We start from the raw sequence: 18,261 nt of genomic DNA, 5'->3' as shown, positions 1-18,261 counted from the left end.
CTCCAAAAACATACAAAGGATTGGTCAGGTCAGTCTCTCGATGTTAAATGAGATGCTCGACCAGATCCAGTCACTTCAAATCTCGCTTACCCGAAGTCCGACTTGTTAAAAGGTCGGCTCCGAGGTGGATTATGTGGACTTTTACGACCCACCCACCACCCACTTGATCGCCACCGTGGAAGATCTAACCGACGCATTGGACTACGCCTCCGAAGAGCTCGAGGATATGGACGATGAGGCCTACTACCCCACCGCCATAAACACCGAGAAGTGGACCGCAACATCTTCCTACGATGTCTACATGGTAGACATGCCTCGCGATACATATAATGTCACACCCAAGCAAAACGGCGATAAGCCTACAGAAGATCCCTCAAAACGCCAAAAGCCGCATAAGCGCTCCAAGGCAAACAAGGGAAGGGGCTTTGCACAAGCCACGGGGGAAAACATGACCCCTGAGGGCCACGACCACCCTGAGGGCCACGACAACTGTGAGGCTCCCGAGCACCAACCAGAGGAACCGGCCAATGACGATCCCGACGGCCGCAGCAACTCGGACAACGATGACGATTACCTCCCTCCCGTCGATGACCTCAATGACCTTGAAGCCAAAGAGTTCGTAATTCTGGAAGACCCTGAAGGCGAGGAGCAATTCCGGTAGTAGCTTATAGCCACCACCCAAAGCTTAAAAGCAAAACAACAATATCTCCAGGACGAACAGGGTACCATCAATAACAGGTGGACCAAAATCCTAGGGGGCAAAGAAGGATACGACATAGAATGGTCGGACCAGAAGAAAACATACTCGCATCGACTACTACTCCCACAGTTCGACGACGAGGCCCGAGAACACGTGTCCCCCCAACGCACCGACTACGACCAACCTGATCGCCCACCTAGAGGGCGCGACAGAACGACCGGAGAGAACGGCTATAGACCCGAACCTCCGCCGAGAAGGTAAAGAGCATATGCACCATGGGGACAGACCTGACCCATGATACGTCAAATCGGGTCGCAACATGTCCATCTACGGATCCAGGTGATACGCTCCCACTCGATGGGATGACGAACCACCTCGGGTCTCTTACAAGAGCAGAGGCTGGGAAACATACCAGGCTCAACCCGGAGCCGATCTACGACACAGCATAGCCCTAATCAGAGGCACCGCTCACCCACTGTGTTTCACAGATGACGACACGCAACACCAGTTTCCGGAAGGGTTTAAACCCGTAAACCTCGAACAATACGACGGGACAACAGATCACGCTGTGTGGATAGAGGATTTCCTTTTCTGCATTCGTATGGCTAGAGGAGATGATCTCCATGCCATAAAATATATACCACTAAAACTCAAAGGACCGGCACGACATTGGCTAAACAACGTGCCTGAAGATTCTATTGGATGCTGGGAAGACCTCAAGGAGGCTTTCCTATCCAACTTTCAGGGAACATATGTTCGGCCACCGGATTCATCGGATCTTAGTAACATCGTTCAGAAGATGGGAGAATCAGCAATCGAATTCTGGAACCGGTTCCTCACCAAGAAGAATCAAATCGTAGACTGCCCAGAGGCCGAAGCAATAGCTTCTTTTCGGCACAACATCCGGGACGAATGGCTGGCTAGTCAGCTCGGCCAGGACAGGTCGAGAACTATGTACGCCCTTACCTTCCTCATGTCCCGCTTTTGCGCAGGTGAGGATAATTGGCTAGCTCGGCGCAGCCATAACGCGTACGACCGCGGACCTCTGAAGTTCGGGATATTAACTTGAGTGATTTCTGTGATTCTGATATTGTGGTAGGACAAGTGAGTTCTATTGATGTGAAATGTAATTTAATATTTCATACAATGCATTCCAAGCTCGCAACAAAGATAGAGTGTACAAATCTAAAGGAATGTATTTTATGCATTGTAAAATAAGAATTTGACTCGTACCCAAACCTTCTTTATCAATGTTGAATTTCTATATTATGAAATTATTATTGTTGACAATATTTATTGCTTCGGTGTTTGGATAAAACATTATGAGCCAATGTATGTGAAAGTGTATAAAACTAATATATAAGAGAAACCCATTTGCACAAAGGCTATGGATGATGGGGTATATACTGCATTTGTGCAAAGGCTATGGATGATGGGATATATACTGCATTTGTGCAAAGGCTAAGCCAAACGGATAATCGGGACTATACATGGACTGATTTGAGGACAAAGGGTTTCCCCCCGCTTTATATTATAAAGCAACCATCGGATACATCCAGCTCGCCGAGGCTACAACACAAACAAGCCCAAAAGGAAAAAATAAAAGAAACAAAAGAGAAACAAATGCCAACACCGGCAGATTGATAAGGAGAAGAAGACCAGCAATCGCTGCACCCGCCGGCAAAGTACCACCGCGTCCCAGCATTTCGAAGCGTCGCGCACCAAACGACACCACTAGCGTAGTTACGGTCAAAGGCTTTGACTTGACGACAAGACACCGTTTGTCCTCTCGTGAGGCATGGGTCAGTGGACGAGGGGGAAAGTGAGCACCGTGAGTTGGGTGGGGCAAAACTGAGGTGAACTAAGAAAGGAAGGGCACGGAAATAGAAATCCCTATTTACAATGGTTCAAGTTTCAACAACCAATGCATAAATCAAAAGCTCAATACATGTTCGATGGTTACATAATTTGGTAGAAGATTAAATATGATGAACCGCAATATATAGTACTATAGGTGGTAAAGATAAAGAGATAATTGTAAATCATTTTGGCTGTCGATGGTGTTGAAGAAGCGGAATACCCATAATGTGCCCTCATCCATGTCAAAGGTGTGCACGACTTTTGTCCAACCCCTTGTGATGATCGTCCGTCCATCCTTCACCGCTTTCAGGAAGATTTCTAGACCATTATCATGGTAGCATGAATTATATATTATAACCTTCACTGCATCCACTCCGGCCGGGTAGTTTGCAAGGTAATCTTGAGTAAATTGTTTCAAAAACCACTGAAAAGAGAGAACTTTCAGATATTCCTGTCTAATAGAGTAAATTGTTGTGGGTAGAAAAAAGAAAACATATTACTTACCATCCTAAAGTTCAACCATGTATTTAATAAAATATAAATAAAGAGTTTAATTTCAACCACCTCTCTCTTCCACCTAACATTTTTTCTTAGTTTTCTCACTTGATATTTCATTGCCCCATATGCAAAGGGGGTCTAAACGTGGATTTGTACCACTAACATATGTACCTACAAGCAACAAATAAATGTTAGAAGCTAAAATGCAATTACACAAATGATGTATAATACTATAAGACACTGGGATGTGACTAACCTCGATGGTAAACAACATCATCACGCAGTGTAGCCCTGCGTATGTACATAGCAAGGCATGTTAAATGCGATATGGTTAACATCCACCAAAAATAGAAAATATAAATTAAATGAAAGTATCTCCGGTGATATTTTCATTGCGGAGAATAAGACGGTAGCAAAGAGATAGATTAAAAATGAATATGATTGTTCACTATAACATGCTTAACAACAACCTTCCATAGACAATGTAAGTTTGTAATTGGTATTGGTGAAATTAAACTGAACGGTTCATACTTGAACATCAGTGTGCATTACTCAAAAGCAAGATACGAGTTAACTACAGACAATTTAACATAGTTATTAAAAGTTGTACCGGTGAAACTGAAATTGACACGGTTAAACATCACAAAGCAGGTGCTGCTAGAGCAGAGAATGACCCAGCTGCCTAGAAAAAAGGTAGGAAAAATAGTTAAGATGGATTAGGCGTGTTTACTACAACATTCTTAACACATCAACCGTATAAAACAGACCATTGCAACTGGTATTGGTAAAAATAAACTGGACAATTCATACATGGTAAATCCTGAGGGGTACTTGCTAGGCCACTTCATCTAGGCCAGAGCCCGCCCACAGTCGACAGTGAGGTGTTCCTGCGAGTCGAAACATGAATAAGTACCGCTAACATATGTACCTACAAGCAACAAGTTAATGTGAGAAGGTAAACTCCAATTGCACAATGATGTCAAATACTATAACATATTGAAATGCGACTAACCTCAACGATAAATAACATCATCGTGCATTGTGATCCTCGTAAGTACATGGAAATGTATGTTAACTACCACACGGTTAACATCCACCAGAAATAGCAAATGATAATGAAAGGACAACATCTCGAGTGATATCTTCATTGCAAAGAGTAGCACGGTACTGAAGAGACAACATTGAAAAAGGATATAACTATTCACTACAACAAGCTTACACTACTAGGGAAAAGCCTAGTAGTAGCGCGGGTTTAGTGCCTACTAGTAGCGCGAGTTACTGCGCTACTAGGAAGGCGCTACTAGTAGCGCGAGTTATTGCGCTACTAGGAAGGCGCTACAGCTATTACTTACCAGCAGCGCGTGTAAGACGAGCTACTGCTAAGACATATAGCTGCATCGTGTATCATACGAGCGCTACTGATAAGACAATTATTAGTAGCGTTCTTGCAAACCCGCGCTACTAGTAATCTGGTTTTCATTATTTTTAATTTTTAGTGTATTTATATGCTGTTATACAAATTTGATACAGTACCAATTAAGAAGTTGTTATATCATTATGTTCATGATGAACTATTATATCATTGTGAGGAAGAAACAGATCAAAAGTTGAATTAGTAGGACGACGATCCTACTAATTCAACTTTTGATCACTTTTGATCCATCCACATGAATCTAATCCACTTTCCTTCCTCTAATGATATAATAACCAATCATGATCATAATAACAAATCATCATGATCAACATCATCATCATATTAATATAAAAAATCTTGCATCATATCATCACCAACAACACTATAGCTAATAATCATCATAGTCATTACCACCAACACTATTTAATCATCATTTTCGTCAATGAGACATCATATAACAAGTTGGTCACTAGTCATAATCACAACTCCTCCTCCTCATCATCATCAACTCTAACACATTGTAGCACATAATAACACATTATACATAGGACCTACTTCTCTCTCATAGGACCTACTCTACCCTCTCTTAGGTACAATATCCTAAAACAAGATAGGCCCTGACTCTCTAATATGGAGAATGAAGATCATCCTGTCTCCAATTCTTGGCCTACGCACAATGTTGCTTTCAAGTAGCTCTCTACGATTGACCATACATTTTTCCAATCTTTGATTGTCATGACTTCATCGGTTTTAGAAATCCGGTATGGACAGGAGTGATGCGTAGGCTGACCTGGCCGTGCTGGCCCTAAGCTCATAACAACAACGTGACCTCTCGGAAACATCAGATAAGGCACACAATCCTTCAGGATTTTCTGTTGAAAAACATAGTAATAACTTTGTAGTTAGCAATGTAGTTTAGTTTTAGAAGAATTTATGCAAAAGATGCACGGATGTCGTAATAGTAGAAAATCTTACCATGCAATCTCCATGGATGTTACCGTAGTTCACCACGTGCACTAGTGGCACGTATTGACCATAATATGGAGGAGGTTGGTAATAGCTATTGTAATTCTCAACATAATTAATAAATGCAATAAGATCATTTTTCTCCCTATAAGTTAATTCTGCTTCATAATTGTAGTAGTAAGTTCTATCTATCATCTCTTGTACATTTTTTGAAGAATAAAAATAAGTTGTCAATGAAAATAAGTTGTCAACTATTTTTAAATAAACAATATAAATTACTTATTAAATATGGTTAAGAAACTCACATAATGGTAGAACTGGAGGCATCTGCACATCGACCCAGATGTCGATATTACCTTTAATTTCATCTTCCGGGCGAATATCAAAGGTGATAAGCATATTAGGCTCAAATGCATAAGCCTTGCATAGTGCTTGCCAATTTGTGCCTTCAAAATAGGAGTAGGTGTCTGCATTGTACAACTTTACGGCAAAAGTATAATCATGCTCGGTCCTCAAGTGAACTCTCTTTACCTCCATAGTTTTTTTAGTACTGAAACCAATCTTATCCAAGACATAAATTCTTGCATGGTAGGGGATACACTAGTAGAATAGTAAAAAATAAAAATTATAAGTTGAAGCAAAAGAAGTCATGCTTAATTACGAAAAAAGACTTGTCGTTGTGACTTACTGTATCCACTTCGAAGTTCTTATCCAGCATGATGCTGAAGCGCCTACCACCAACTAGGTGAGGCGTGTCGCACAAGCCGCGCTCGTCTTCACAGTATTCGCACATAACGAATTCCCTTTCGTCGTCAGACATTTCCTTCCTAAAACTGATCAACACATAGATCACTATTACTCGATATATGGAACGGGTTGACTTTAGGTCTGTCGAGTCTTTCCTTCCTAAACTCTCATCTCACGTATATGGTGGGCACTCCCTCTAATATTTTGACCGTCGCTGATGGTCGCTACTCCTCCTTTCCCTAGTGCATTACAAATATTTAGCACAATGAAAAGAAGGAGAAGCGACCCCCACGACAATAGTCGGGATTCTTCCTCTATCTATGATACAAGGAAAAGAAGGAGAAGCGACCCCCACGACACCTAAAGTCAATCCGTTCCATACATCGAGCAATGACACAGAAAAAATGCCCTACGTTTTGCCGGAATATCATTGAATTCCTGTTCTGGCAAATCACAAGCACTCGATATGTCCTACATTATAGCACAAGTCATGCTAAAATTCATGAAAAAAAATCGGCATGACATTTACTAAAAACAGGACATATCGAGCGCCTGAAATTTGCTGGAATGGAAACGAATCAACATTCCAGCAAAACATAGGCCACTCGGAGGTACATTGCAAACAAGAACACCAAGACATCCTCTATATTCAGAATGCATCATCATCGACATCAATGACATGGCGACTAGCACTAGCATTTTCATCATCGACATTTACAATACATTATCATCTATATGAACAACATGGGGATTTGGCTATTCTCACCTGGAGGTCTTAGGGAGTCGGCGATGGGGACGACTACGGGGATGAGGCAGGGCAAATACTTGATTTCTGCATAAACAAAATATATTCTATCAACATGTATCTGAGTAATATTAACAAATATGACATGTTCATTCTAGAAAATGAGTAAATAGTTTCAGGATCACTGGAAACTATCAACTATGTCTAAAAATAATATACTAAAACCCTAGTAATAATTCAGTTAACTAGAAACTATCAACTAAACCCTAGAAACTATCCTAAATCAAAGTGTTATATATGAACAGAGGCTTATATCAACTAAAAAATATCAACTATGTCTTAATTTTTACTAATCAGTTAATCATACTAAATCAAAATTGTTATATATCAACTACAAACTATTAAGTAAATCAAAATGTTGCATATCAACAAGAAAAATCAACTAGCCTATGATACGTCTCCGTCGTATCTATAATTTTTGATTGTTTCATGCCAATATTCTACAACTTTCATATACTTTCGGCAACTTTTTATACTATTTTTGGGACTAACATATTGATCCAGTGCCTAGTTTCAGTTCCTGTTTTTTGCATGTTTTTTGTTTCGCATAATATCCATACCAAACGAAGTCCAAACGTAATAAAAACTTACGGAGATTTTTTTGGGAATATTTATGATTTTTGGGAAGAAAAATCAACGCGAGGCGATGCACGGAGGGCCCACAAGCCCTGTAGCCGCCACCAGGAGGTACGGAGGCGGCTGGCAGGCTTGTGGCCACTCCTTAAGGCCATTGGAGCCCTTCTTCCGCCGCAAGAAGTATAATATTCGGAAGAAAATCGTGTTAAAATTTCAGCCCAATCGGAGTTATGGATCTCTGGGAATTTAAGAAACGGTGAAACGCAGAATCTGTGAGCGTAAAAACAGAAGGACACAGAGAGAGAGATCCAATCTTGGAGGGGCTCTCGTCCCTCCGCCGCCATGGAGACCATGGACCAGAGGGTAAACCTTTCTCCTATCTAGGGAGGAGGTCAAGGAAGAAGAAGAAGGAGGGGGGCTCTCTCCCCCTCTCTCCTGGCGGCGCCGGAACGCTGTCCGGGACATCATCGTGTGACGGTGATCTACACCAACACCTCCATCATCTTCACCAACATGTCCATCATCTTCCCCCATCTATATTCAGCGGTTCACTCTCCCGCAACCCGTTGTACCCTCTACTTGAACATGGTGCTTTATGCTACATATTATTATTCAATGATGTGTTGCTATCTTATGATGTCTGAGTAGATTATCGTTGTCCTATCGGTGATTGATGAATTGCTATGATTGGTTTAATTTTCTTGTGGTTATGTTGTTGTCCTTTGATGCCTTTCATATGATCGCGCACGTGGATCACACCATAGGGTTAGTTGTATGTCGATACGACTACGTATTGGCAGGCTAGAGTGACAGAAGCTTCAAACCTAGCATAGAAATTGATGCATATGGGATTGAAGGGGGACCAATATATCTTATTGCTATGGTTGGGTTTTACCTTAATGAACGTTAGTAGTTGCGGACGCTTGCTAATAGTTCCAATCATAAGTGCATAGAATTCCAAGTAAGGGATGACATGCTAGCAGAGGCCTCTCACACATGATACTTGCTATCGATCTAGTAACGTAGTCAATTGCTTAGGGACAATTCCGCAACTCCTACCACCACTTTTCCACACTCGTTAGACACTCGTAGTTGTTTCTTTTTCTAACCAGCTCCTAGTTTTATTTACGTGTTCTTTACTTTCTTGCAAGCCTATCCTTTCACTCCTGCAAAGTACTTCTAGTTTCGTACTTGTTCTAGGTAAAGCAAAAGTAAAGTGTGCGTAGATTTGTATCGGTGGTCGATAGAACTTGAGGGAATATTTGTCCTGCCTTTAGCTCCTCGTTGGGTTCGACACTCTTACTTATCGAGAAAGGCTACAATTGATCCCCTATACTTGTGGGTTATCAGCCTACTAAATCAAAATGTAGCAGGGAGGAGGGGTTGTGGATGAAGGAGGGAGGAGGGAGAAGGAGGGGCGACTGAAGGAGGGATGAGAAAGGAGGACGGAGGAGGGAGGCGGAGCGAGGAGTGGCCGGCCTGCGGCAAATGGAGCAGCGGAGGGAGTACGAAGGAGGTGGGTCGTGGAGGAGGGAGGAGGGAGAAGGAGGGGCGACTGAAGGAGGGAGGAGGAGGAAGGCGGAGCAAGGAAGGGCCGACCGGCGGCGAATGGAGGAGGGGAGGGAGGAGGAAGGAGGTAGGGCGGGGAGAAGGGAGGAGGGGGGATTACCGAGTCCAGGGAGGAGGGGAAGGTGACGACGACAGAGGGAGGAGGGATAGGCGATGGCGGCGGTGAGCGGCGGGGGGCAGAGAGGGAGCGACAGCGGCGGGGGACTGAGGGGACGGGAGTGAGGAAGAGAGAGGGAGCGCACGGGGTGGATAAGGTGGGCATAGCAACAACGCGGGTTGGCGCGAAGCGCTACAACTAAGTAGAATAGTAGCAACGCTGGTTTAGGTAGGGCGCTACTACTATACCTAGCCTGTCGGGAATGGTGTGGTAATTATAGTAGTAGCACGTATTATACTACCACGCTACTGATATGAGTTTATTAATAGCGTTGTTTTTGTACACGCGCTCCTGCTAAGTAGCAGTAACGCCTCCTTTTAAAAAACGCTACTCGTAAGCTTGTGTGTATAATGTTTTCTCTAGTAGTGTTAACAACAACCTAGCATAGGCATTGTAAGTTTGTAGTTGGTATTAGTGAAATTAATCTGGATAGTTCATACTTAAACATCACAATGAGCATTACTCAAATAAATAACGAACATGTTAAGTACAAAGTACACACAACCTAACATAGTTATTAAAATTTGTACGAGTGAAACTGAAATTATATATACAAGCATCCACACAATGAAATAATCTTGTTTTGCAATACATAATTCAGATTTCCCGATTACAAATGTTCTGACATATGTTGAAACTGGATCACAATAAAGGGAAACTTTTGTATCTTGTTGCAGCTACGAAAAATCTTAAACGAGCTTTATTATTTTGCAAGTACTTGAGTAGTATCTTTCAATTTTTTGTGATTATCATATTCATGTCAGCATTAAAACTTGGTAATGAAGGTATTCAGTTCAATGTAACAATAGTATTTTTCTGAATGATATTATATATATAATTGTATTTTAATTGTATCATTTGAGAATTTGAGGAAGTTATATACACTGAAATTTTATTGTCTTCATGTAGGTCTACATAGTGACTAGTAAATGATTGTATTTATATTATGGTATATCTATTGTAGATATGTCTATGGACGCGACTATTTGGCTCCCGAATTCAGATGCTCTTGTGTATGAACAGTAAAAAAATTAAATGAAAAATGATTTCTTGTTCAGAAATGTACCATGCTTCAATATATGAAGCCCATGCCCAAATTGCTGATGTTTGTACATTTGATTAGCTCTCACACAAAAAAGAACAGGCATGTGAAAAAGTTTTAAAAACACATTATTCGATGTTTATGTTGCCCTTTTTGCTACGAGTTCCTTAAATGTCGTTTACCAATAAAATTTTGCACACACCCGGCGCACTCAAGCGTGTGAGAAAGTTTGATATTCACAGGAAGTATGAGGTCCTAATATTTGGCACTCAAGCGTGTGAGAAAGTTTGATATTCACAGGAAGTATGAGGTCCTAATATTTGGCACTCAAGCGTTTGAGAAAGTTTGATATTCACACAAAGAGTCATTTTCTTCTGTTGATTTTTCCAAAAAAATAAATAAAAATTGGATGAAGGAGCATGGCTCTCGATCCAGCCAAGTCACCAGCCAAGTCTCAATAGTCTCCACACTCTAATAAATGAACAAAGTTCGAAGCAGGTCCCGCAAAAAAATTAGAAATATATTGGCATCTTCGTCCCCATCCTTGCAATCCTCCATGCTTGTTCCATTGGTGATGGCACGAGGCTGCTATACCCAATGGGCGATGGCCATCCTTATCGAGAGCAAAAACGTCAACACCACCATTCCCACCCACTTGACTTTGACCGTTGACCCGCTGACATCATCCCCCACTCGCGTTCTTAAGGCCTCGGCTCGCACTCCCCCCCGCTGTCCCCAACAGCTCAGCAATCCTCGCTCCGCCAATCGCCATGGATGCGGTCGTCGCCGGACAGCAGGCGAGGCGGCGGATCCGCCCGCCGGAGCCGCTCGTGATGGCCGCGTCTCCCACGACGCCGGCCGCGTTCCGGTGCCCGATCTCGCTGGAGGTGATGCGGTCGCCGGTGAGCCTCCCCACCGGCGCGACCTACGACCGGGCGTCCATACAGCGCTGGCTCGACTCCGGCCACCGCACGTGCCCTGCCACGCGGCTGCCGCTGGCGTCCACCGACCTGGTGCCTAACCTGCTCCTCCGCCGCCTCATCCATCTGCACGCCGCCACGCTGCCGCCCTCGCCCTCGCCAGAGGAGGCGCTCTCGCAGCTCGCTGCCTCGCACGGTGAGCCCGCCGCGGCGGAGAAGGCCGTGCGCTCGCTCGCCGCCAAGATTGCGCCCGAGAAAGGGAAGCAGGCCTCCGTCGCGTCTGCCGTCGCCGCTGATCTCGATTCCACCGTGCCGGCGCTCCTCTCCTTCGCCAAGGGAGGCGCCGGCACCGACGCGCGCGTCGACGCGGTGAGGATCCTGGCCACTGTGGCGCCGGAGATTGCCTCTTACCTAACCGTGGACGGCACGGAGAAGCGTGGACGGGTCAAGATGGCCGTGGAGGCCTTGGCTGCCGTCTTGTCCGCGGGCGGAGTCAGCGAAGATGCCAAGAAAGCCGTCATCACCGTGCTCGTGGCCAGCGATCTGGGTCGCATCGTGACGACGCTGCTCGCCGCAGGTCCCACCGGCGTCGTGGTTCTCGAGTCGATCCTGACGTCGCCCGTGCCGGACGCCGACGTCAAGACCGCAATTGCCGACAGGTCGGAGCTGTTCCCGGATCTGGTGAGGATCCTCAAGGAGGCTGCGTCGCCGGCAGCCATCCTGTGCATGGCCGCGGCCGTTCAGGTACGCGGGCGGCCCGCCCGAGCGTCGATGGTCCGAGCCGGCGCCGTCCCCGCGCTCGCGCTGGCCGTGGCGGCCGCGCCCACGGCCGCGGCGGAGTCCGCGCTGATTTTATTAGTAGAGGCGGCCCGCTGCAGCGATGGTAAAGCAGCGATCGCCGAGGACGCCGCGGAGGTGGCGGCAGCCGTGATGGGCAGGATGATACGGGTCGGGCAAATGGGACGCGAGGCCGCGGTGGCGCTGCTGTGGCTGTCCTGCTGCGCGGGGGGCGGCGAGCGGAAGATGAGGGAAGCGCTAGCAGCCGCGCCGGAAGCGGTGGGGAAGCTGCTGGTGGTGATGCAAGGGGACTGCTCTCCGGCGACGTCGAGGATGGCCGGCGAGCTGCTGAGAGCAGTGAGGATGGAGCAGGAAAGGAAGGGCATGGTCTCCTCCTCCTACGACAGCCGCACCATCCATGTCATGCCTTACTGAAGAAGAAGGCCTCGTACACTTCCTTCCTAGCAAGTAAATTTGTCGAGCTAACCCGCTTGGTGAAATCGCTGCGCAAATTGTGTTGCTTCCATTGGTGAAATCGCTGTGCAAATTGAAATAACAACGACATATTTTGTTGCGCGTAACCAAGTCAAAGTGGACAGGATATAACTATTTTTGTTTGCAAAGGTCAAGATAGGCAGCATTTACCTGTATCTGTATGTACACTTGACTGTAATTTGGACGCGTAGTGAAGTGGATGGCTACCTCTTGTTCTCTTCTGAATTGGTGGTGTGCTTATTTTAGATGCCTTTTGTAGTGGGTTTGTTAGTTTTCAGTCTGTTGACAGATCAACACACAGCGCGGCTAGAGCAACTCCAAATCTCCATCAGTTCCGTAAAATTAAGGGGAGGTTTTGGAGCAACTTTTGTCAGTTACCTGAGTTTCTCGTCATATCTTCTGTTAAACATAAATACAAATGACACATGCATATGTTTAATATCGACACAATATTTTTTGGAACATAGTACATATGTAAGTGCTCATATACACACGCATACACTCACCTTTATAAACGCATACACGCATACCTTACCCGAGCATTGAGCATCTCCGAGAGACTCAGATAATGCAAGCATCAAGACTTGAACACTGGAGGGTTGGGGATACCATAGTCTCTCTAACCATCCAATCACAGGTTGATTTGCATCATCATAATAATTGAAACAATGATACTCCAACAGTACATCGATACTCCATTCGCAAATTAATACAAGAGCGTTTAGATTACTACTTTTGTAATCTAAACACTCTTATATTAGTTTACAGAAAGAGTACTTGATAATAATTTCAGAGCTAAACCATATAAAATTTAGTACGACATTCCAATTCAAACATAGCCGATCGATCAAAACATTGCAAATAGAACACACTATAAAGATTATTGACCATAATGCGCCTATAAATGCTCAACTTGATCATCACGGAGTTGTTAAAGACCAGTGCGGTCTTCTACACGTTGATGCATTTGAAGATCGATTTCTTCATCCTCATCTGAAGATGAGTTTTCGAAAAAAGATTAAACAAAGACTTTCATCTATAATCCAAAAGAAAAAATGTGGCCAAACACATTGTCATAAAACTCTTTGAAGCATATTTTCTTTTTGGGTGAAACAATTCTCCGGATACCTTTGTTGCGTCGGTTTTTTGAGCTAGGGCTTCGAGATGGAGGCTATAGCAGGGTAGCAAAGGAGGCCACAGAGGGGATGAGGCGATGTAGGGGAGGAGGAGACGTGCGGCAAGGGGCGGTGGCGGACCCGGCGATCGGTGGTTGTGCACCTGGGACGTGGCTTCAGTCGGTTGCGGCGCACTCGCTAGCGACAACAGTCGTATTCGCACTCTTGCAGCGACGGTAGCCGCCAGGCCGATGATAGCACACTCTTGCAGCGACGGTAGCCGCCAGGCCGATGATAGCACACTCTTGCAGCGACGGTAGCCGCCAGGCCGATGATAGCACGGTATCTGGCAGCTGTGTGTGTGTGTGTGTGTGTGTGTGTGTGTGTGTGTGTGTGTGTGTGTGTCACACGTGGTAATTGCTGAAATTTCTGCCAGCCAAAATTTTACGATATGGTTGTTTTCTAGCAAACTTGCGGGGATGTCTATTTTTTTTGTACCATGTAAAGTTAAGGTCACTTTAAGGGAACTGTTGGAGAGGGTTTTGCCCTAACTTCTCGTAAAATACTCCAAGACTCGACCTTTGTCATATATTCCATATATCACATTAGATAGATATCATATTCATGGAACACAATTCACTTTAAAGATGGTGAAATGGTAGACATGCAAGACTAAAAATCTTGTGTTGAAGAGCGTGGAGGTTCGAGTCCCGTTCAAGGCATAATATGTAGAATGCTCATTCAATGAGCATTCCTTGTAGAAGTATTCCGAAAATATGGGCCTGCAGTCTCTTCTATCTTCTGAGGTCCTTAACCATCTCTTACAGTTATTACAAAGACACGAGAATTGTTGGAGATGCTCTTAGGAGTCGCACCACAAGGGTGTCTTACTTAATCTAGACTTCCAAAAGGTTTATGATCGCCTTCATGGGTCCTTCCCCCGTTTGGTGTTGGAGTGAAGGGAGTTTGATGATCATTTGTGCTCCTCAATCAAGCAGTTGGTTCAGAGTGGAAGTAGGACGATCAATATTAATGGTGAGGTGGGACTCTTCTTTTAGGTCGTCATGTGGGTTATACTAGGGGATACTATCTCCCCACTTCTCTTTAACCTCACGGTCGATGCCCTTGCGGGCATCCTGTACAAAGCTAGGTTGTCCGGACATCTCTCGGTGGTTGGGCATCTTATCCCTAGGGGTGGTGTCACACACCTTCAGTATGTAGATCATACCATGATTATGGTAGGGCTCGTATCTTGACATCATCAATCTCAAATTTCTCCACTATTTTGAGGTCATGTATGGTCTTAAGATGAACATCGGCAAGAGTGAGGTAGTGGTTTTAGTCTACCCCGAGGCCGAGTAACATGGAATACCAAACAACGTGAATTGCAGGTTGTTCCCCTTCCCTATTTTATACTTAGGGATGACGGTGTTTGACTTGAGGGTTCTATTGAGCGAGTTTGACCCACTTATGGGGCGGGACAAGTCTAGAGAGGAACCTTGGTGTATTCATTTTACATCCAAAGGGAGTAAGACCATCCTTACAGATTACAACCTCTCTAGTCGCCCCATGTATATTATGGTTGGTATATCCTACATAAATGGGTACATAGCTTTTTTGATAAATACCTCTTCTGCTTCTTCTGGCAGACGATGGATGGTCGACAAAACTACCGTATGGCAAAGTGGGTCGACAAATGCCTCCCAAAAGACTTGGGAGGGACATGCATTCTAGCGTCACATCGCAAATATGTGGCCCTTATGATGCACTGGATATGGCGAATCATTAGAGAGGAAGGGGCTTTATGGTTGTAGCTCATTCAAGCAAAGCACTTGCGGGGCCAGTGATAGGTATCCAATGCGTCTTTAATTTTGTTGTTTCATGCTATATTTATATTATTGTTATATACTTTTGGCATCAATTTATATCACTTTGTTTGGACTAACCCATTATTTGAGGGACAAAGGCCAATTCCTATTTTCTAGTGTTTTTGGTTTTTTGATGATAAAATTAAAGAACCAGAAAAAATTGGAAAAAAAATCCTAGAAATACTTTTAACCTAATAGACTTTGTCATTCAAAATATGAGGCCAAGGGGAGCTATCAGTTGCCTGCGCGGCCCCATAAGGGAGCACCATGGGCCCATATGAAGGTTCCTTAAGTCACTAGGGCTCTACTTTTACCAAAAGAAAGCTACAAAAAGAATAATAATAAACCCTAAAATTTCGGTCGATTGGAGTTACAGACTTTGTTACAAAAGAAGCGGTGATCTTCCCCAGAAAAGTAACGGAAATATAGAGAAACAAAGAGAGATGAGATCCAATCTTAGAGGTGGTTTCACCCTTTGGGGATCATAGAGGCCAAGGACGAGTGGGGAAAACCTCACCCCATCAAGGGGAGAGACAAAGGAAGAACAATAACGAGGAGGAGGGCTCTTCGTCCCTATCTTTTGGTGGCGCTAGAGTGCCGCCAGGGAAACCATGATCACCATGATCGTCTCGACCAACTACACCATCTTCCTTAACATCTGCATCACCTGCCTCTCTCTCTATACAATGGTTCACTCTTCCACTACCCATTAGAATCCCCTACTATAACATGATTTTTGATTCTATGAATTATTAGAAAATGTTTTGTTTCATCGATACTATGTTTGGGTAATTTATTTTTGTTCTATGGGTCCGTTGTGTTATTTTATTGTTGATTTGAGTTGCGTATTGATATGGTTATGTCCTATGGTTCCCACCGTTTTTGCACATGTGTATATTCGGTTATGATGGGTTCTTGGAGAGATAGAGAGCTAAACCATGGTTGTGAGTTGTTGAATAGAGGATAAATGGGACCTTAGATATTAATACTATGGTTGAGTTTCATCTTAATGAATCTTTGGTATTTACATATGCTTGCTAGAGTTCCAATCATAAATATTTGTAGTCAATAAATTTTGTTCCATATTAGTGTTATCATAGGCCTCTCCGCATATAAAACAGCAATAGATGATCACCATTTTAGCTTTATATCCAATTGCATATCACCACTACTCCATAATCGCTTGTGATAGCCCGAGACCGACGCTCCAGAAGATTCCTCTCTTTTTCGTTGTCGCTGTGTTATTATTTTGTTTGCCGCATTAGTTATCGCATCATTGACATCATCCGCATTGCACCGGTACTCTGTTGCCGCCAGTTTTCAAACATGCATCCGTTATTAGTTGCCAGTTCTCTCTGTTCTCGTCGTCGCCCGTTTTCAGCCCGACCACACTCGCACGCGCATGCGGCATTGTCAAAACCTTGTTTTTTAAAATTATGTATAAAATATTCTTGGTTTGCAATGAAACTTGGCGTGCGGCCTTATTTTAATATAGGTATGCCGCTTGCCAATTTTTGTCGCAATCCGAGTCCGTCTGGTACCCGAATGATCAACCATAGCGGCACCGTCTTCGGTTGATCGTCGGACGTTTTTCGGTGTTTTAAAAATATCGTGTCGGGTGCCCATTTTCCCTCTCATACCCGCCTAGCCACTCTACACAACCCAACTATCCACTCCCCGCAACCGGGAACATCCGATTCCGATCCTATGGTCGAAATCGGGGCTAAAAACCTAACCCTAGCCCCGTTTGCCTATAAATAGATGTCCTAACCTGCCTAATAAGGCAAACCCTAGCGTCTGCCTCGATTCCCATGCCAACCAGCCTCAAGAGCCACCACCCCAGCGCCCTCTCTCCCCTCATCCGCCGGCCCATTTTGGCCCGCAACCGGCCCTCCTGGCCCGAAGCCGCTGATGATGAGATGATGTATACACTTCTCGCACCCCATTGATTACCCCAAGTGGAAGGTTGAGATGTAGTCAGCAGCAAGTTTTCCCTCACACGGGAACTGTAAGGTTTGTCAAACCAAGAGGACTCTTAGGCTCAACAAGTAGGTGTCTTCCACCCTGGCGCTAGCAGAAGACGTGGACCTGCACACACACAAATAACTTTGCTCCCAATGAGTAGAGAGAGGCTGTCAATCTCTCCGGCCTTGTAGTTTGCAAAGGATCAAAACACAAGCGGGAGGGTAATAGTGATTGCAACGGGAAAGTAAATGAAAGCGGTAAATGATGGAGGTGTAAACAATGATGGTGATATGGACCGGAGTCACATGATGTTCACTAGTGATGTCTCTCTCTCCCAAAAGACGATAAACAACTATGCTTGGGTAAACAAATTGTAGTTGGGCAATTGACATAATTATGAACACACCGCAATGCTAATTATGCTACTTGATAGTTAGAGGTTCAATAGTAATGGGCAGTACGCCAAGACAAGTAGACCGTTTATTCATCAGCATCTACTTACTAATCATCCACCTTGAGATATCTATCCAGAACATCTCTCCGATATTAAGTTGCGAGCCCCATCCAAAGTGTAAACTCAAAGCAACGGACAACTTCATTAATGAACTATGCGTAAGGTAAACAATCCTTGCAACCATGGTCACAAGCACCGTTGTTTTCTCCCTGGTGGCAACATCACATCCCCTAGTCTCATGTTTTTGTCACTCAAGCTAGACATTGAGGGGCATGAACCCACAATCAAGCATGATGCTCCCTCTTGGAGTTACAATATACTACTCGGCCAAAG

At 44.3% G+C, this 18,261-nt stretch overlaps 1 protein-coding gene across 1 annotated transcript; it reads left to right on the top strand.

Moving 5' to 3' along the window:
* Positions 1-10,732: 10,732 nt before the first annotated feature.
* Positions 10,733-12,751, top strand: LOC123415535 (U-box domain-containing protein 27-like). Its single transcript, XM_045106742.1, has one exon. The coding sequence runs from the start codon at positions 11,105-11,107 to the stop codon at positions 12,464-12,466; it is 1,362 nt and encodes a 453-aa protein (XP_044962677.1). The 5' UTR covers positions 10,733-11,104; the 3' UTR covers positions 12,467-12,751.
* The last annotated feature ends 5,510 nt before the right edge of the window (positions 12,752-18,261 follow it).

This window comes from Hordeum vulgare, chromosome 1H, assembly GCF_904849725.1.
Source record: "Hordeum vulgare subsp. vulgare chromosome 1H, MorexV3_pseudomolecules_assembly, whole genome shotgun sequence".
Lineage (NCBI taxonomy): Eukaryota > Viridiplantae > Streptophyta > Magnoliopsida > Poales > Poaceae > Hordeum > Hordeum vulgare.
Note: the sequence above shows the minus strand (reverse complement) of the source record. Positions and strands in the feature narration are given on the sequence as shown.